Genomic DNA, 17,054 nt, shown 5'->3' with positions numbered 1-17,054 from the left:
GTGGGTGGCCGCATGATCTTTTGACGTCCCGTGGAATCCAGTCAATAATGGCTCTAGTACAGCAGTTGTCTCCAAATCACATTACGTGTCCAGCCCATCTGATTTTTGATGCCTTGGCAAATGAGACAGCGTCCCTGATTCTCGATCGTCGAAGGTCAGAACTTCGGATTCTTTCTCTCACTTGAGTGTAGCGTGATACTCCAAGCATAGCTCTTTCAATTCCTCTTTGGGAGACCCGAATAGTGTTCTCATCCTATTTTTGTAGGACCCAGGTCTCTGAGGTGTATGTTAATGCAGGAAGAACAGTGGAATTGAAGAGATGAGCCTGGAGCCAGAGGTTCTTCATCCTCTTAGCTATTTCTTCAATGCTCTTGAAGGCATTCCAAGCCGCTCTCTTCCTCCTGCACAACTCAGGTGCCAGGTCATTCATCATATTGAGTTCTTGACCTAGGTACACATAACTGTTGCATCAGAGATGGTCGTTCCGTTGAGAATGAATGGAACATCCAGAACAAGTCTGTTTCTTATAAACATTGTCTTCGGAGATTCAGCTGGAGTCCAACCTTTCCACACTCACAGTTGAAGTCGGCCAGCATTTGTGCCTCTTGGGTAATATTTGGTGTTATTAGAACGATGTCATCAGTGAAGCAGAGGTGGTGTAGTTGCCGACCATCTATCTTCACTCCCATTCCTTCCCATTCCAGTCGTCACATGACATTCTCAAGGGTGGCACTGAAGAGTTTCAGTGAAATGGTATCACCCTGCCAAACCCCTCTCTTGACATGGATGATCACTTCCTTGTAGAATGGTGAGATTCTGGTAGTGAATCTGTAATACAGCTCATGGAGGATCCTGATGTATTGAGTTTGAATGCCCTGTTTGGCTAAGGCTTCGATGACCACTTCAGTCTCAACAGAATCAAAGGCCTTCTTTAAATCCAGAGAGGCATCTTGAACTCCCGAGAAACCTCAGTGAGCTTGATTACCATGTGGATGTGGTTGATCATGCTGAAACCAACATTATATAATGGAATTTAATCGTGTTTTTAATTTGCATTGTCCTAAGGATAAATTGTCTTGAACCTTTTTTTTGTTTATTTTTTTTAATGTAGGAGTACTGCTATTTATTCAGCCACTCATTAGCTGATTGAATTGGGCATGAACTCCACGTTACTTTTTTTTCCCATTTTTTTAATAATTTTATTTATTGAATCACCATGAGAGCAGATACAAAGCTTTCGGGTCTAAGTCTCGGTCATACAATGAAACACCCGTACCTTCACCAGTGCCCATTCTCCACCCCCAACAACCCCACTATACCCCCATCTCACACCCTCCCCCTACCTGTGGGGCAGATGATTTCCACATTGCTCTCTCTCTACTTTGATCACATTCATTTTGACACCAGACCCACCATTATTATTTGAGATTTTACCCCAACACTCAGATCTGCTGAAAAGTCAACAGTAGACAATTTGTTTTCTATTACTGGTTATAAATAACATATGATGTTGCATGGCTGCAGTAGTCGCTGCGCGATTTTGAAATTCTGAAATTTTAACTCTTAAATCTGGAGGGATTTCTGCCAAAACCTTCTGGGTTCCGAGATTTGCACCTGAGTCTCTGGGATCATGGCCATTAAGCAGCTTGATCAGGAGCCAGAGAGGCCGTTCGTGCACGATGACTTGGGGTCTCGTTGGGGTGGGGAGGACAGGACCAGCTCCACCCCCATCCCATAAGGCCCAACATGTCTCATCACTGCGTGCCCAAAACTGACTGTCCAATGGCCTCTGGAGGATGATGGTCACTGAGTCGCCAGGGGGAAGTAGGCGGAGGGACAACACCCTTCTCCCCCTGGGGTTTCCCAGTGACAGTAACCTACTGCATGGTCTGGACGTATTTCTGCCAAAAGCCACTGGGTTTCGAGATTTGTTTCTGAGTCTCTGGGATCATGGCCATTAAGCAGCTTGATCAGGAGCCAGAGAGGCCGTTCGTGCACGATGACTTGGGGTCTCGTTGGGGTGGGGAGAACATTTTTGTTTATTTTTGGGGCCACATCCAGCTGTGCTCAGGGATCACTTCTGAGATTACCCAGGATTAAACTCAAATCAGCCATATGCAAAGCAAGTGTTTACTCATTATACTATCTCACTGGTCCCAGCCTATTTTCATATGCTGATTTTCGATATTCTACTATTTTTGTTGTTGTTGTTGTTTTTAATGTAGGAGTACTGCTATTTATTCAGCCACTGATTAAGCTGATTGAATTGGGCATAAATTCAAAGTTACTTTAAAAATTTTTTTAAAAAATTGAATATCCGTGAGATAGACCATTACAAAGCTATTCATAATTGGGTTTCAGCCATACATGATCCAGCACCCATCCCTCCACCAGTGTACATTTCTCACCACCAATGTCCCCTGTTTCCCTACCACCATTTTCCAACTCCCCAAGCCCCACTTCCAGCCTCCTTCTATGGGAGGCACTTTCTTCTTGTTGTCTCGCTCCTTCTTCTTTTGTGCATTAAAAAGGTTTGCAATACAGGTGCTAAGTGGTCATGGCATTTCTTCAGGGATTCAGTATTTTCATCAGGACAGTAAGGGTGGAGTAGCTTTTCAATTGGGTGGAAGCTTTGGGGTGTGGATGTTACTGCGGAGGCTTCTAGAAGTACAGGGAGGCAGGGGGAGGTAACCCATCCCAACCCTGAGAAAGCCTGGTGATTTCAGTAACAAAACCCACATACCAGAATTTTCTACAGATTATAACTTGGTGAGGTCTGTCCTGAGACAACGGAGTCAGGTAGAGGGTCTTGTGGCGATTCTGGATTGTGGAAGCAAGCAGTTGCCGGGGGCTCTGCTTGAGTAGGCACAGGCCAACCTGCTACCCCCTCCTCCGATTTACCCTGGTCTGTTCAGCCATACGCAGGTCCGAACTTAACTGTGACTTTTTATCTATTTTGAGATTTATATAGGGTCTCTGAAACAAGGCCAATAAATAAGCTTTTATAGTTGAGTAAGAGTTGGTCTGTGGGTCTGGCACCCACACACCTAACTTTTGGCTGTTTAATTTCTTGGTAAATTTAATCCTAAGTTGTTGAGGTCTGACCAAAGTCACAGTGGCAATTTTGGGCTATCAGGAAGCCTGAAGTCACCGTCAGGTTCTGATGCACTCACCCCACAGGTACAGGTTGACCTGCTGCCGGCACCAGACCCACTTCTATCATTCTTGTATAAAATATCTATTTAAAATTTTCATTGATCTCGATTTGAGTATTTTATTATTGAATTAATGTTTTTAAAATATATTCTTGGGCTGGAGTGATAGCACAGATGTAGGGTGTTTGCCTTGCACGCGGCCAACCCGACTGGTCTGGGTTCAATTCCTCCGCCTCTCTTGGAGAGCCTGGCAAGCTACTGAGAGTATCTCGCCCGCACGGCAAAGCCTGGCAAGCTACCTGTGACATATTCGATATACCAAACACAGTAACAACAAGTCTCGCAATGGAGATGTTACTGGGCCTGCTGGAGCAAATACATATTCTGAACAAAGGTTCCTAAGTATTTATAATGGATATAAGTTCTTTATCAGACAATGATTTGCAGGTACCTTTTTGTTCATTTCTGCATCACACTTGGTGGTGTTCAGGGTTTACTCCTGATTCTGTGCTCAGGAGTCACACTTGGAGGGTTGGGGAGATCACTGGCAGTTCTGGGATTTGAACCAGTATTGAGGTCACAGCTGCATGCTAGGAAAACTCCTTACTTAACCTTTGTTCTATCTCTCTAGCCTGTGCAAATATTCTCTTCAGTATGTAGCCTTTTCATCTTACTAAGATTCTCTTTAGAAGGTGTTTTAAGTTTTTATTAAGTGCAATTTATCAAATTTTTCTTTTTCTATTTTTAGGAATAAGTGAATATTTCTTAGCTACAATTCTAAAAACAAATATTATAGAGTTAACTCTATGATACATTTTGAATTCACTTCTTAATTTGGTATAAAATATAGATCAAAGTCGATTTTGCTTGTGGATATCCAATTGAAGCAGAACTATTTGTTGAAAAGACTGATTTCTTCTCCAATGACTTCGCTGGAAATCTCTGATGTAAGGAGTTTCCATGTATGTTAGGTTTATTTCTGTATTCGATTTTGTTGATGTATATGTCCTTCTTTGCCTAATACTAAACAGCCTTCAATACTTTAGATTTGATGATTTGTGGGTAAGTTTTTTAATAAGGTGATCCTAGTTCTTTAATTTTATCCTTTAAAAAGATTTTTTGGGGTTTTGGGGAGGCAGATTTTCAAATTCAATTTCCATATAACTTTTAGAACCAGCTTTTTATTTATTTTTTATTGAATCACCGTGAGATATAGTTACAAGCTTTTATGCTTGAGTTACAATCACACAACAATCAAACACCCATCTCTCCACCAGTGCACATTCTCCATCACGAATATACCCAGAATACCTCCCCCCTCTTCCACCTTCCCACTGCCTCCTTGGCAGACAATGTTCCGAATACTCTCTCTGCTTTTGAGCATTATGGTTTGCAATACAAATACTGAGAGGTTACATGTTTGGTCCTTTGGTACTTTCTGCACACTTCTCCCATCGTGACGGATTCCTCCAACCCTCATTTTCTTAGTGATCACTTCTCTATTCCAGCTGCCTTCTCCCCTCCGCTCATGAGGCAGGCTTCCAACTATGGAGAAATCTTCCTGGCCCTTCTATCTATACTGTTCTTGGGTGTCAATCAGATGTTATGTTATTTTATACTCCACAAATGAGTGCAGTCCTTCTATGTCTGATCCTCTTTTTCTGATTCATTTCACTTAGCATAATATCCATGTCTATCCAATTAAAAGCAAATTTCATGACTTCATCTCTCCTAAAAACTGCATAGTATTCCACTGTGTAAATATACCAAAGTTTCTTTAACCAGTCGTCTGTGGAACCAGTTTTTTTTTTATTAGTGAAACACCATGAGGTACAGTTATAGACTTACAAATTTTTGTGCTTGGGTTTCAGTTATACAATGATCAAGTACCCATCCCTCCACCAGCACCAATCCTCCACGACCACGGGTCACAGAATCCCTCCCACCCCCATTCCCCCCATCCCACCCTGCCTCTGTGGCAGGGCATTCCCTTTTGTTCTCTCTCTCTCTCCTTTTGGGTCCTGTGGTTTGCAAGACAGGCATTGAGTGGCAGTCATGTTTGGTCTATAGTGTACTTTCAGCATGCTTCTCGCATCCTGGGAGGATCCTCCCAACACCCTTTATTTGGTGCTCCCTTCTCTATCTGAGCTTCTTTTTCCCCTAGCATGTGTGGCTGGCCTCCAAGTCATGGAGCAAAATTCCTGGTACTAATCTCGGCCACTCCTGGTGTTAGTCTCCCATTTTGTTACTTTATGTTCCCCAGATGAATGCAATATGTGTGTATCCAGTTCTTTCTGACTCATTGCTTAACATGATACTTTCCACATAGTACCACTTATATGCAAATTTCATGACTTCATCTTTTCTAACCTACATAGTACTCTATTGTGTAAATGTACCAGAGTTTCTTTAACCAGTCATCTGTTCTTAGGCACTCAGTTTTTTCCAGATTCTGGCTATTGTAAAGAGTGCTGCAATGAACAAACAAGTGCAGATGTCACTTTGACTATACATTTTTGCCTCTCTGGGATATATTCCCAGGAGTGGTATTGCTGGGTCAAATGGGAGATCAAATTCTAATTTTTTGAGAATCGTCCACACTGTTTTCAAAAAGGGTTGGACGAGTCGGCATTCCCACCAGCAGTGAAGGAGGGTCCCTTTCTCCCCACATCTGCGCCAACACTGGTCGCTTTTGGTCTTTTGGATGTGGGCCAGTCTCTGTGGTGTGAAATGATATCTCATTGTTTTTTTGAACTGCATCTCCCTGATGATTAATGATGTAGAGCATTTTCTCATGTGCCTTTTAGCCATTCGGATTTCTTCTTTGCGAAAGTTTCTGTTCATTTCCTTGCCCCATTTTTTGATGCTCGAGCGGGCCCAGTAACGTCTCCATTGGAGACTTTGTTGTTACTGTGTCTGGCATATCGAATACTCTCGGTAGCTTGCTGGGCTCTCCGAGAGGGGCGGAGGAATCAAACTCGGGTGTTTTCTTCTTGTGGAGTTCAACTAGTACCTTGTATATCCTTGTTATCAACCCCTTGTCAGATGTGTATTTGGCGAATATCCTTTCCCATTCTGTAGACTGTCTTTGTATTTTGGTCACTATTTCTTTTGAGGTGCAGAGGCTTCTTAGTTTAAGATAGTCTCATTTGTCTATCTCTGTTTTCACTTGCTTGGCCAGTGGCGTGACATCTTTGAAGATACCATTAGCTTCAGTATCATGGAGGGTTTTGCCAACTTTGTCTTCAATGAACTTTATGGATTCTGGTCTGATGTTGAGGTCATTAATTCATTTTGATCTTACTTTTGTGCATGGCATTAGGCAGAGATCCGAGCCCACTTTTTTGCATGTAGCCGTCCAGTTTTGCCAGCACAATTTATTAAAGAGGCTTTCCCTGCTCCACTTCACTTTTCTTGCCCCCTTATCGAAGACTAGATGATCATATGCTTGGGAGGAGATGTCAGTATATTCAACCCTGTTCCATTGGTCTACAGCTCTGCCTTTGTTTCAGTACCATGCTGTTTTAATTATTACTGCTTTGTAGTAGAGCTTGTAGTTAGGGAGGTTGATTCCTCCCATTTTGTTTTTCCCAAGAATTGCTTTAGCTATTCGTGGGGGCTTACAGTTCCATATAAATTTCAGAAGTGTTTGCTCCATTTCTTTGAAGAATGTCATGGGTATCCTTATAGGGATCGCATTGAATTTGTACAGTGTTTTGGGAAGTATTGCCGTTTTGACAATGTTAATTCTCCCCATCCATGAGCAGGGGATATTTTTTCATTTCCTCGTGTCCTCTTTTATTTCCTGAAGTCGCATTTTGTAGTTTTCTTTGTATAGGTCCTTTACTTCCTTAGTTAAGCTGATTCCTAGGTACTTGATTTTATGGGGCACAATTGTGAATGAGATTGTTTTCTTCATGTCACTTTTTTCTCTTTCACTATTTATGTATAAGTAAGCCATGGATTTTCGGGTATTAATTTTATAGCCTGCCACTTTACTAAACAAGTCTATTGTTTCTAGGAGTTTCTTGGTAGAGATTTTAGGGTTCTCTAAGTATAGTATCATATCACCTGCGAATAGTGAGAGCTTGATTTCTTCCTTCCCTACCTGGATGCCCTTAATATCTTTTTCTTGCCTAATTGCTATTGCAAGTACTTCTAGTACTATATTGAACAGTAGTGGAGAGAGTGGGCATCCTTGTCTCGTCCCTGATCTTAGGTGGAAAGCCCTCAGTTTTTCCCCATTGAGGATGATGTTTGCTGTAGGCTTGTGGTAGATGGCTTTAACTATATTGAGGAAAGTCCCCTCTATCCCCATTTTGGAGAGGGTTTTCATCATAAATGGGTGCTGGATCTTGTCAAATGCTTTCTCTGCATCTAGTGATATGATCATATGGTTTTTATCTTTTCTTTTATTGATATGATGGATTATGTTGATTGATTTCCAAATGTTGAACCATCCTTGCATCCCCGGGATGAATTCCACTTGGTCATGGTGTATGATCTTTTTGATGAGTTGCTGAATTCTATTTGCTAGTATTTTGTTGAGAATCTTCGCATCTGTATTCATCAGGGATATAGGCCTGTAGTTTTCTTTTCTTGTAGTGTCTTTGTTTCCTTTTGTTATTAGAGAGATATGCGCTTCATAGAAACTGTTTGGGAATGTTTCTGTTTATCCAATTTCCTGCAAAAGCTTGAGAGCTGGCAGTAGGTCCCCTTTAAATGTTTGGAAAAATTCGCTAATGAATCCATCTAGACCTGGGCTTTTGTTTATGGGAAGACTTTTGATTACTGTTTCAATTTCCTTGATGTGAATAGGTCTATTCAGGTATTCTATATCTACTTGATTCAGCTTTGGGAGATAATAGGAATCCAGGAATTTATCCATTTCTTCTAGGTTCTCTTGTTTCTTGGCATACAGACTTTCAAAGTAGTCTCTGATGATCTTTTGAATTTCTTTGGTTTCTGTTGTGATATCCCCATTCTTATTTCTGATTCGATTTATTAGGGTTCTCTCTCTCTCTCTCTCTCTCTCTCTCTCTCTCTCTCTCTCTCTCTCTCTCTCTCTCTGTTTCTTCGTGTTGCTAGAGGTTTATCTATCTTATTTAATTTCTCGAAGAACCAGCTCTTGGTTTCATTGATCTTTCGGATTGTTTCTTTGGTTTCTATGTTGTTGATTTCTGCTCTAAGTTTTATGATCTCTTTCCTTCTGCCCAATTTGGGCTCCTTCTGTTGATCCTTTTCTAAGATCTTGGGCTGTGAAGTCAAGTTGTTTAAGTGCATCCTTTCTTCTGTCCTGAGATATGCTTGCAGAGCTATAAATTTTCCCCTTAAAGCAGCTTTCGCTGCATCCCATAAGTTCTGGTAGCTCGTGTCTTCATTCTCATTTGTTTCAAAGTATCTTTTGATTTCATCCTTGATTTCCTTCCAGATCCACTTGCTGGTTCAGCATTGAGTTGTTTAATTTCCAGGTGTTTGATTTGGTTCTCCGTGACTGTGTGTAATTAACTTCTAATCTCAGTGCATCATGGTCTGAAAAGATTGTTGATACTATTTCTATTTTCCTGATTCTATTGAGGAAGTTTTGTGACCTAGGACTTGGTCTATTTTGGAAAATTTTCTGTGCGCATTGGAGAAGAATGTGTATTCTTACTTTTGGGGGTGTAATGCCCTGTATAGGTCTATAAGCCCTTTCTCTTCTATTTCTTCTTTCAACGCCAATGTTTCCTTGCTGAGTTTTGTTCTTGTTGATCTATCCAGAAGTGATAAGGCGATGTTGACATCTCCAGCTACTATTGTGTTGCTAGCAATGTCCTCCTTAAAATCTGTTAGCAGTTGTTTTAAATATTTAGCTGTTCCCTCATTAGGTGCGTATACATTTAAGAGTGTGATTTCTTCCTGTTGTACGTATCCCTTGATGAAGAGAATATAGCCTTCGCTGTCCTTTCTAATCTTTTTCAATGTGAATTTAATGCTGTCGGATACTAGTATGGCCAGCCCAGCTTTTTTGAGGGAGCTGTTTGCTTGAAGGATTGTTTTCTACCCTTTGACTTTGAGTTTGTGTTTGCTCTGGCTGTTGAGATGGGTTTCTTGTAGGCAGCAGAATATTGGGTTCTGTCTCTGAATCCATTTTGCCACTCTGTGTCTCTGAATTGGTGAATTTAGACCGTTGCCATTGAGAGAGATTATTGTTATGGGGTTTTGTGTCATCTTTCAGTAAGGGTCTGTTGTGGTTGTAGGGTTTGTCTTGTCTTATAGTAGCCCCTTTAGCCCTTGTTTTAGGTTTGGTTTTGAATCAATGAAGTTCCTGAGCTGATGTTTGTCTAGAAAATAGTGTACCATTCCTTCAATTTTGAGTGAGAGTTTAGCTGGACAGAGTATTCTTGGTGAAGCATTCATTTCAGTGAGTTTTTTCACTATATCTCGCCACTGTCTTCTGCTTGGAGTGTTTCCTTTGCTAGATCTGCTGTGAATCTAAGGGCTGCTCCTTTGCATGTGATTTCCTTCTTTGACCTTGCCGCTTGCAGTATTGTATCTCTATTGGCAGCATCGATCATTCTAACTATGATATGTCTTGGAGTGTTTTTGTTAGGGTCTCTTTTAGCTAGTACCCTTCGGGTTCCTTGAACCTGAATTGTGGAGCTCTGGGAATTTTCAGCAATGATTTGTTTGACCGTGTTTTTTTCGTTGGAATTGTTTCCCTGAGCTTCCGGTAGTCCAATGATTCTAATGTTGTTCCTCTTGGAATCATCTCCTAGGACTCTGATTCGCTCTTGAGCTATTTTGAGGTCCCTTGCCACTGTTTGTTGTTGCCTGTTGGCTTGGTGCAGCTGATCTTCCAGCTCACTGATTCTCTCTTTGGCTGTGGTCATTCTATTGTTGAGAGAAGAGACTGAGTTTTTCATTTCATCTATGGAATCTTTTGTTCGTGACATTTCTGCTCTCATTTCTTTGCTTAATTTGTCGATTTTTTCTGTATTGTTACTGGATATCTGACTGTTTCATTGAGTTGATTGAACATCTTCATGACTTTGTATCTGAATTCTATGTCAGAGAGGTCCCTTAGGTGAGCAGTATTCGCAGAGAATTCTGGATTCTTTTTGTTGTCCTCCCCATATGATCGGGATTTGCGTTGTTTTTTCATATTGCTGTTTAGGTTGGGGACTAGGTTCCTTGGGGACTAGGTTCCTTAGTATGGCTAAACTACCTGTAAATGCTGGCCCGCTGAAAAATAGGCCACGCCCACTTCTACAGAAGCCATGCCCACTGGTGAAGAGGCCACGCCCGCACGGGAACCTGGGTTTGGGAGGAGATCAACGCAGCGAGTGCGGAGTAAAGAGAGGAAGGCAGATGCTCAGGGCTGTTTTTTTCCAGGCGTCTGGGAAGATGCCTGGGGTCTTGCTGGGAGAGATCCAAGTCCCGGGTTCAAGTACCGACGAATGAACTGACCTGGGTTTGGGACGAGATCAGCGCAGCGTGAGGAGTGAAGAGAGGAAGGCAGAGGCTCAGGGCTGCTTTTCTCCAGGCGTCTGAGAAGACGCCTGGGCTGTAGAACCAGTTTTTTAATTTATACAAAAAAATATGCCAGGTGGGATTGTGACTATGATTGAGTTTGGTCTCTATATTAAAGAATAGCTAGCAATATTAAATCTTCCATCTTTAAATACAGTAAATTTCCATTAATTCTGTCTTTTTTTTTATTTAATCACCGTGAATTACAAAAGCTATTCATGATCGTGTTTTAGGTGTACAATGTCCCAACAACAATACCTTCACCAGTGTCCACTTCCTTTGTCCAGTGTTCCCAGTTTCACTTTATCCCCGCAGGCTGCCTCTATGACAGGCACTTTCTTCGTCTTTTTTCCTTTTAGGCACTGTGGTTTACGATACTGTTACTGAAACAATATCAGGCATATCATTTTACCTTCTTTCAGCACCCAGACCTCATCCACTGTGACCAGTTTCTTCTATTATTGTCGTAGTGGTCCCTTCCTGGTATATCCCTGTTGCTCCCTATAGGGGCAAAATTCTTACTAAGGGCCAGCTCTTCTGCTCTTCTGTCCATTTTGGATTTCTTTAATTTCTCTCAGCAATGTTTTTTCTATGCATAGGAATTTCACACTGTTAGATTAGCAATGGTTTGGGTTTTCATTGTACAAGTATTTCACATTACTAAGATTTACTCCTAATAATTCATGTTTTTAATTTTTTAATATGTTCTGCTTTCTTTTTTTAATGCAAAATATTTATTTATTTTTAAATTTTTATTAGTGAGACACCATGAGTATGGTTCTGCTTTTACTTTCACTTTTCAATCACATATTTTTAGTATAGAAATACAAGTGAGTTTTTGTTTTTGGTTTTGCTTCTGTTTATTTGTTTTTTGGCATACTGGCAATGCTCAGGAGTTACTCCTCGCTCTGTACTCAGGAATTACTCCCGAAGGTGCTTAGGGGACCATATGGGATGTCAGGGATCGAATCTGGATCTGCCTTGTGCATGCCCTACCCACTGTACTATCACTTCAGCCCACAAGTGAGTTTTGTACACTGATTTTAATCTTGCACTCCCTTACAGATCCTGATAGTTTTTGCTTGGTTGTTTTGATGTTCCAAGGTTTGAACTCAGGGCCCCATAGACTTTAAGTAACTACTTTGCCTCTGCATTACACATCCACCTCAACCTTCCCAGCCTAGTAACTTTTTAAAAGATTATACTCTACTGAATTTTCTGTATAGACTATCAGTCTACCGGGGGGTAGTAAATTCATGTTCTTCCTCTATTAATTCATAAGGTGTAAACCAGTGTACTCTTGGCTCTACATTCATAGGTTATTCTTGGCAGCACTCAGTAACCATATATGGTGCCAAGGATTGAACCAGGGTTGGCCATGTACAGGCGAATGCCTTAATCTCTGTACTATCTCCCCAGTCCAGAAACACTAATATTATAAAAACATATATTTTGTCTTCTTTATTAACTTAATGGGAAAGCTATCAAAAGTTTACCATTAAATATGGTGTTAGTTATAGATTTTTCATCGCTGAGTTGAAAATTATTTTTGTATTCCTAGTTTGTTGAGAGTTTAACTGGAGCAGATTTATATTATTTTACTTTCCTCAGGTTCCTTGGAGTAAAATATATGTAATACATACACTTACATATGTATTACATATATTCTAATGGCATTAAATATATATAACATATTTTTATGTAAATAATATACACAATGATATACATTATATTTGTAAAATAGATTATGTATGTTTTAATGTGACTTTAATTTACATAATAAAAATAGGGATATGATTGATTTTCTATGTCTATTAAACTGATCATGTGGTCTTCTTTTTAAAGTTGGCAAATATGTTGAATTATATTGACAGATTCATGGATCTGAATCTATTTCACTCTATTATGATTCATTTTGATGTTATATATAAATTGGCAAAAAATGTTTAGAATTTTGGTTGTATGCTCATGAAGGACATTATAATTCTTTTCTTGTAATGTCTTTATTAGGTTTTGATATTGGGATGAAGCGAGCCTTATAAAGTGAATCAGAAAATACTATTTTCAGCATTTCAGAAGAGCTTCTGTAAAGCTGGTAGTATTTCTACACTACAAAAACAGCTTGGCTAGATTCCTGTGGCTGAGGATTTCTTACAGAATGCAGCCACACCATCGGTCACGGCTTTAGTCCTCTGGGGCATATGGCAGGGTGGGGGTCAGGGGAGATAAACTTCAAAGCTCATTCACTTTGTTGTTTGCAGGCCTCAGAGGATCTATTTTCAAGCACACTGACATCGCTATTTATAAGCTTCAGGTCCTGTGACTAAAGTCTAGGAATATCATTCCCTTGCCATGAGGCCTCTCCACAGGGCAGCTCACAACCCGGCAGGTGGCTTCCCTCCGAGTGAACAAGTCAAAGAGACCCAAGATGGAAGTCAGTCATTTGGTGGCCGTATCTCCAAAGGAACAGCTCATTAATAAGCAAGTTTATAAGTCTAGTTTGTACTCTCTAGGAAAGGAGATTTCATAAAAATGTGACTATCAGGAGGTAGTACTAGATGAAGAACATATTAGAGACAGGCTACCATAGTTGTTCATTGTCTTATTATTTTTTCAACTTATGTAGTAGAATCATTAGTGCTCTCTAGAGGCTGGTCAATGTTCTTAATATTCATGAAAAGCCTGGGTTCACTTTTCCCCTATTTTTTATTTTAGCAATCTCTAATCTGATATTTATCATTTCTTCTCTTCTGTTAATTTTTCTAACTTACTTGTTCTTTGTTTCTGTTTTGTAGGTGACTCTCTGCTTTCCTAATATGGAGCTTAGTGCTATAAATATTCCCTAACTACTGCTTTAATGGCATCCAACAAATTTTGCTATGTTGCCTTATCATTTTCCATTCAGTTTAAACTACTTTCTATTTTCTGTTTTGATTCCTCTTGAACCTGGGTCATTTTTTAAAGCATTCTATTAAGTTTCTAAATATTTCAGGATTTTCTAGCACTCACTCTATTATGCATTTTTAATTTAATTTCACTGCAGTCAGGAGAACAATGTCTGCATAATTTGAACTAAATTTAATTTTGTTTTTCATGGCTCAGAATATGATCTATCTTGGTGAATGCTTCATGTGCACTCAAAAATAATGAGTGTTCTGCTTTTGTATGGTACAGGATTATACAAATGCCAATGGGAACAAGTTAGTTTATTGAGTTTTTCAAGTTTTTAAAAATATTTTTCTCAGGTAGACTGCATTTTAAAATCTTACCCCAAATTAAATATCTACAAACCAAACTGTAAGAATACTATTTAATTTCATTAAAATTGTTTTTTTTTTAAATTGGGGTCAGAGAGATAGTAGAGCAAGTAAGATCTTGCACGTGGCCATCAGGAATTTGATCCCTGGCACATCTAGTTCCCTGAGCACCACAAGGAGGAATCCCTAAGCACAGAGCCAGGAGTAAGCCCAGAGCACAGCAGGGTGTGGCCCAAAACAAAAATATAAACAAACAAAAACCAAAAATAAATAAAAACTCTATTATTCTGTAAGAATGCACATAAAAATAGTTTATTGTAAGACAAATAGTAATGGTCATAACATTCAAAATATATTTAACTTGGTAACATAATACTAATACAATACCTAAGCAAAATAACCCAATTTAAAGACAGGATCATAACTGATTTTTGTAGATTTAAATCTGCAAAATTCAGGTCCTTAGGAAGATTTATGTCCTTTAGAAAACATTGTCACCAAAATGTGAAAAAAAATAACAAAAAACCAACCTTGATATGTAATTTTTTCAACAATCAGTTGTTTTCAAACACAAAAGAAATGTCCCTTTTTTAAACTTCAACATCAATTCCTACAACTTCAGCTGAAAAAGTTCAGTCCTTGAAGTCATTATACCAATCACTCCTTGCAGTAAAAGAGGACAATGTCATAACTTAAGACTATCTTTTAAGAAATCTTGCTTATGAATGCTATAAAACATTGATTTGCTAGGTGGAGTGGAATAAGAGACAAACCAATAATGCTATTTTTCAATTTGCAAACTGAGTATTAAACTGCCTTATAAAAACTTGTTGCATGCACTTGAAAAGACAATATACTTAATAATTCCCTAATCATGCAATAAGTGCTTTTCCTAATCATTTCAGCAGCAGCCATCATTGGGATTTAAATCTCCCTTTTCCTAGGATCATTGAAATTTACTGAGCATCTATATGTTTCAGAGTCTGTCTGAAACTATGGTAAGCATAACAGACAAGTCCCCAATTGTTCACCTAGATAGGAAGATCCAAGAAGGTTTCTCCAAAGAGGTGATGTTTGAGCCAAGAATTTTAAGATGAGAAAAAACACTATTTCATAGATTATAAGGCAACAGAACAGAAAGCCAAATACTTTGAAATGGGCAGTAGGTTTAGTGCATCTGATGAACAGAATGAAAACGCACTGGGGGCAGCACTGGGGTACCCACTCTACCTACAGTTATGATTGAATAATGGTGAAGACAAGATTCTGGAAATCACTGTAGTTAAATGTTGTTCTTTGTCTCTTTTGCACTCCTGTGAACCATAGATACTTACCCTGATGTGCCCATCATCTTCCAATCAGACAACATTTATTGTCTATCATAGCTAGACTGGTTGTAGGACTTCACTATTCATATAGAAACATTCTGTATGTTTCTGTATGTTTCTCTGGAACCACAGAGACTGGTTCCAACGAAGTCATCCACAAACGTAATTTTTCTTTGGAATATTTCACTACATTATCTCTGATTTTAAGTCCTTATCCTCTTTGGACAATACTCTCCTTTACAAAGACTTCATTCCCTTATAACAGTCTTTTTTTTTTATCTTGTAGAAAGAAATTTATAAGTAATTTGGTTTGAAAGGGTAGATATACCATGAGATTATTTATATTCCATGTTAATTTTTAAAAAATTTTATTAGTGAAATACCATGAGGTACAGTTGTAGCCTTACAAATTTTTGTGCTTGGGTTTAAATTATACAATCCCTTACAATATTCTTGTAAAAGCAAAATGATGGACTAGATCTTTCTCATTTGCAAGAGGGAATCATACTGCAGGGCCCAAATGATTTCAAGGTAATGTATTTAATAAAGTTTAATGCCATAAAAAGAGACTCCAGCTGATAGGAGCTGGTATCTCCAGATGTGAAAACAGCAGTAACACTTTGAAGTATGTTCTATTCTGTTTTATTTAAGGGAAGGGAGCTCCCAAGCAGTGCTCAGGAGGCCTCACCCTGGCTATGCTGATGGACAGTTCAATTATTAGGCTCATCAGTACTGGGGGCCACCAGAATCATATCCAGTAGTACGTGGGTCCATGAGGTGCTAGAGATTGAATTCAGGGTTTCCACATGAAAGTATGCACCAGTTCTTTGAACTGTTTCCCTGACTCTCACTCTGAGTTTTATGATTTAGGTCAGTGTTCTTCAACCATTTTGTACCTGTGGGCTAGTACCTGTTCTGCATACAGGTCCACAAAACCAAAGTTTTTAACTTTTCTAAACTTGTGGGCCAGCACGGGCCCACAAGCTAGCAGTTGAAGACCTCTACTTCAGGTTATAGGAGACCTCTACTTCAGGTTATAAGGCATAGGGGTTGCTTACCTGTTCTTCCTGTAGTGAATTGTAAAGCCAAGAAAGAAGACTATCAGAAGCAGTCCACAGCTGAGAAGAGTCCAAACAATACCCAAGAGTACAGGAGATAATGAAGAAATGTTCTTACTGCTGTAGTGGGAAGAAGTCTGGGGACAGAACAGGGAATCTATTAGGAACAAAAGTCATATGGATCAAACATGAACCGCCCATCATCACCAAAGCTGCCAGAGCATTTCCTCCTCTCCTCCTCCAGCTCCTTGCCACCACCATAACCAACATCACTAACAACAAAAGTAACAGTAATGACAACACAGACAATATGAGAAGCCCTGGCACCCCACGACTGCTCACTTACAATTGTTGTCCTACAGACATCATGAAGGGGTCTCCAATCCAGCTCCTGGTCAGAGAAACTGTCACATAATTCAGAGCAGTTTATTTCTGGCTCCATGTCATTACATGTTCCTCTGGTGTGCTCAGTCACAGTCTTAGCCACCTGCTGGGAGGTTACCTGCTGGTAACCTTTGACAAAAACACAAGAGCAATTCAAATCTCTTCAGAGGTGCCATTTTGGAGCCAGCTTCTGGCTCAGAATATGAAATGAACAACCCATTTAGATAGGCGTGAAGGCACGTGCCACTAGGGTCCTTCATCAGACACCCTGCAGACCCTCCTGCTGCCAGTGCACAGAACAGGAGATTCAGGAGTGGGCATCTCAGTAACCATTAGATTACACCGAGTGATGGTCTTGCC

At 39.8% G+C, this 17,054-nt stretch overlaps 1 protein-coding gene across 1 annotated transcript in view; it reads right to left on the bottom strand.

Moving 5' to 3' along the window:
- Nucleotides 1-16,842, bottom strand: part of GPR156 (G protein-coupled receptor 156) — an 86,041-nt gene extending 69,199 nt beyond the window's left edge. Inside the window, exons 1-2 of the mRNA XM_056109384.1 lie at nt 16,657-16,842; nt 16,311-16,447 (exon numbers count right to left, since the gene is read on the bottom strand). Of these exons, the coding sequence (XP_055965359.1) occupies nt 16,311-16,447; nt 16,657-16,752 (233 nt within the window). The 5' untranslated portion in view covers nt 16,753-16,842. The remainder of the gene's footprint in view (nt 1-16,310; nt 16,448-16,656) is intronic.
- Nucleotides 16,843-17,054: the final 212 nt, after the last annotated feature.

Source organism: Sorex fumeus, unplaced genomic scaffold (genome assembly GCF_029834395.1).
Source record: "Sorex fumeus unplaced genomic scaffold, SorFum_2.1 ptg000265l, whole genome shotgun sequence".
Lineage (NCBI taxonomy): Eukaryota > Metazoa > Chordata > Mammalia > Eulipotyphla > Soricidae > Sorex > Sorex fumeus.
This window is presented reverse-complemented; position numbering and strand designations above follow the sequence as displayed.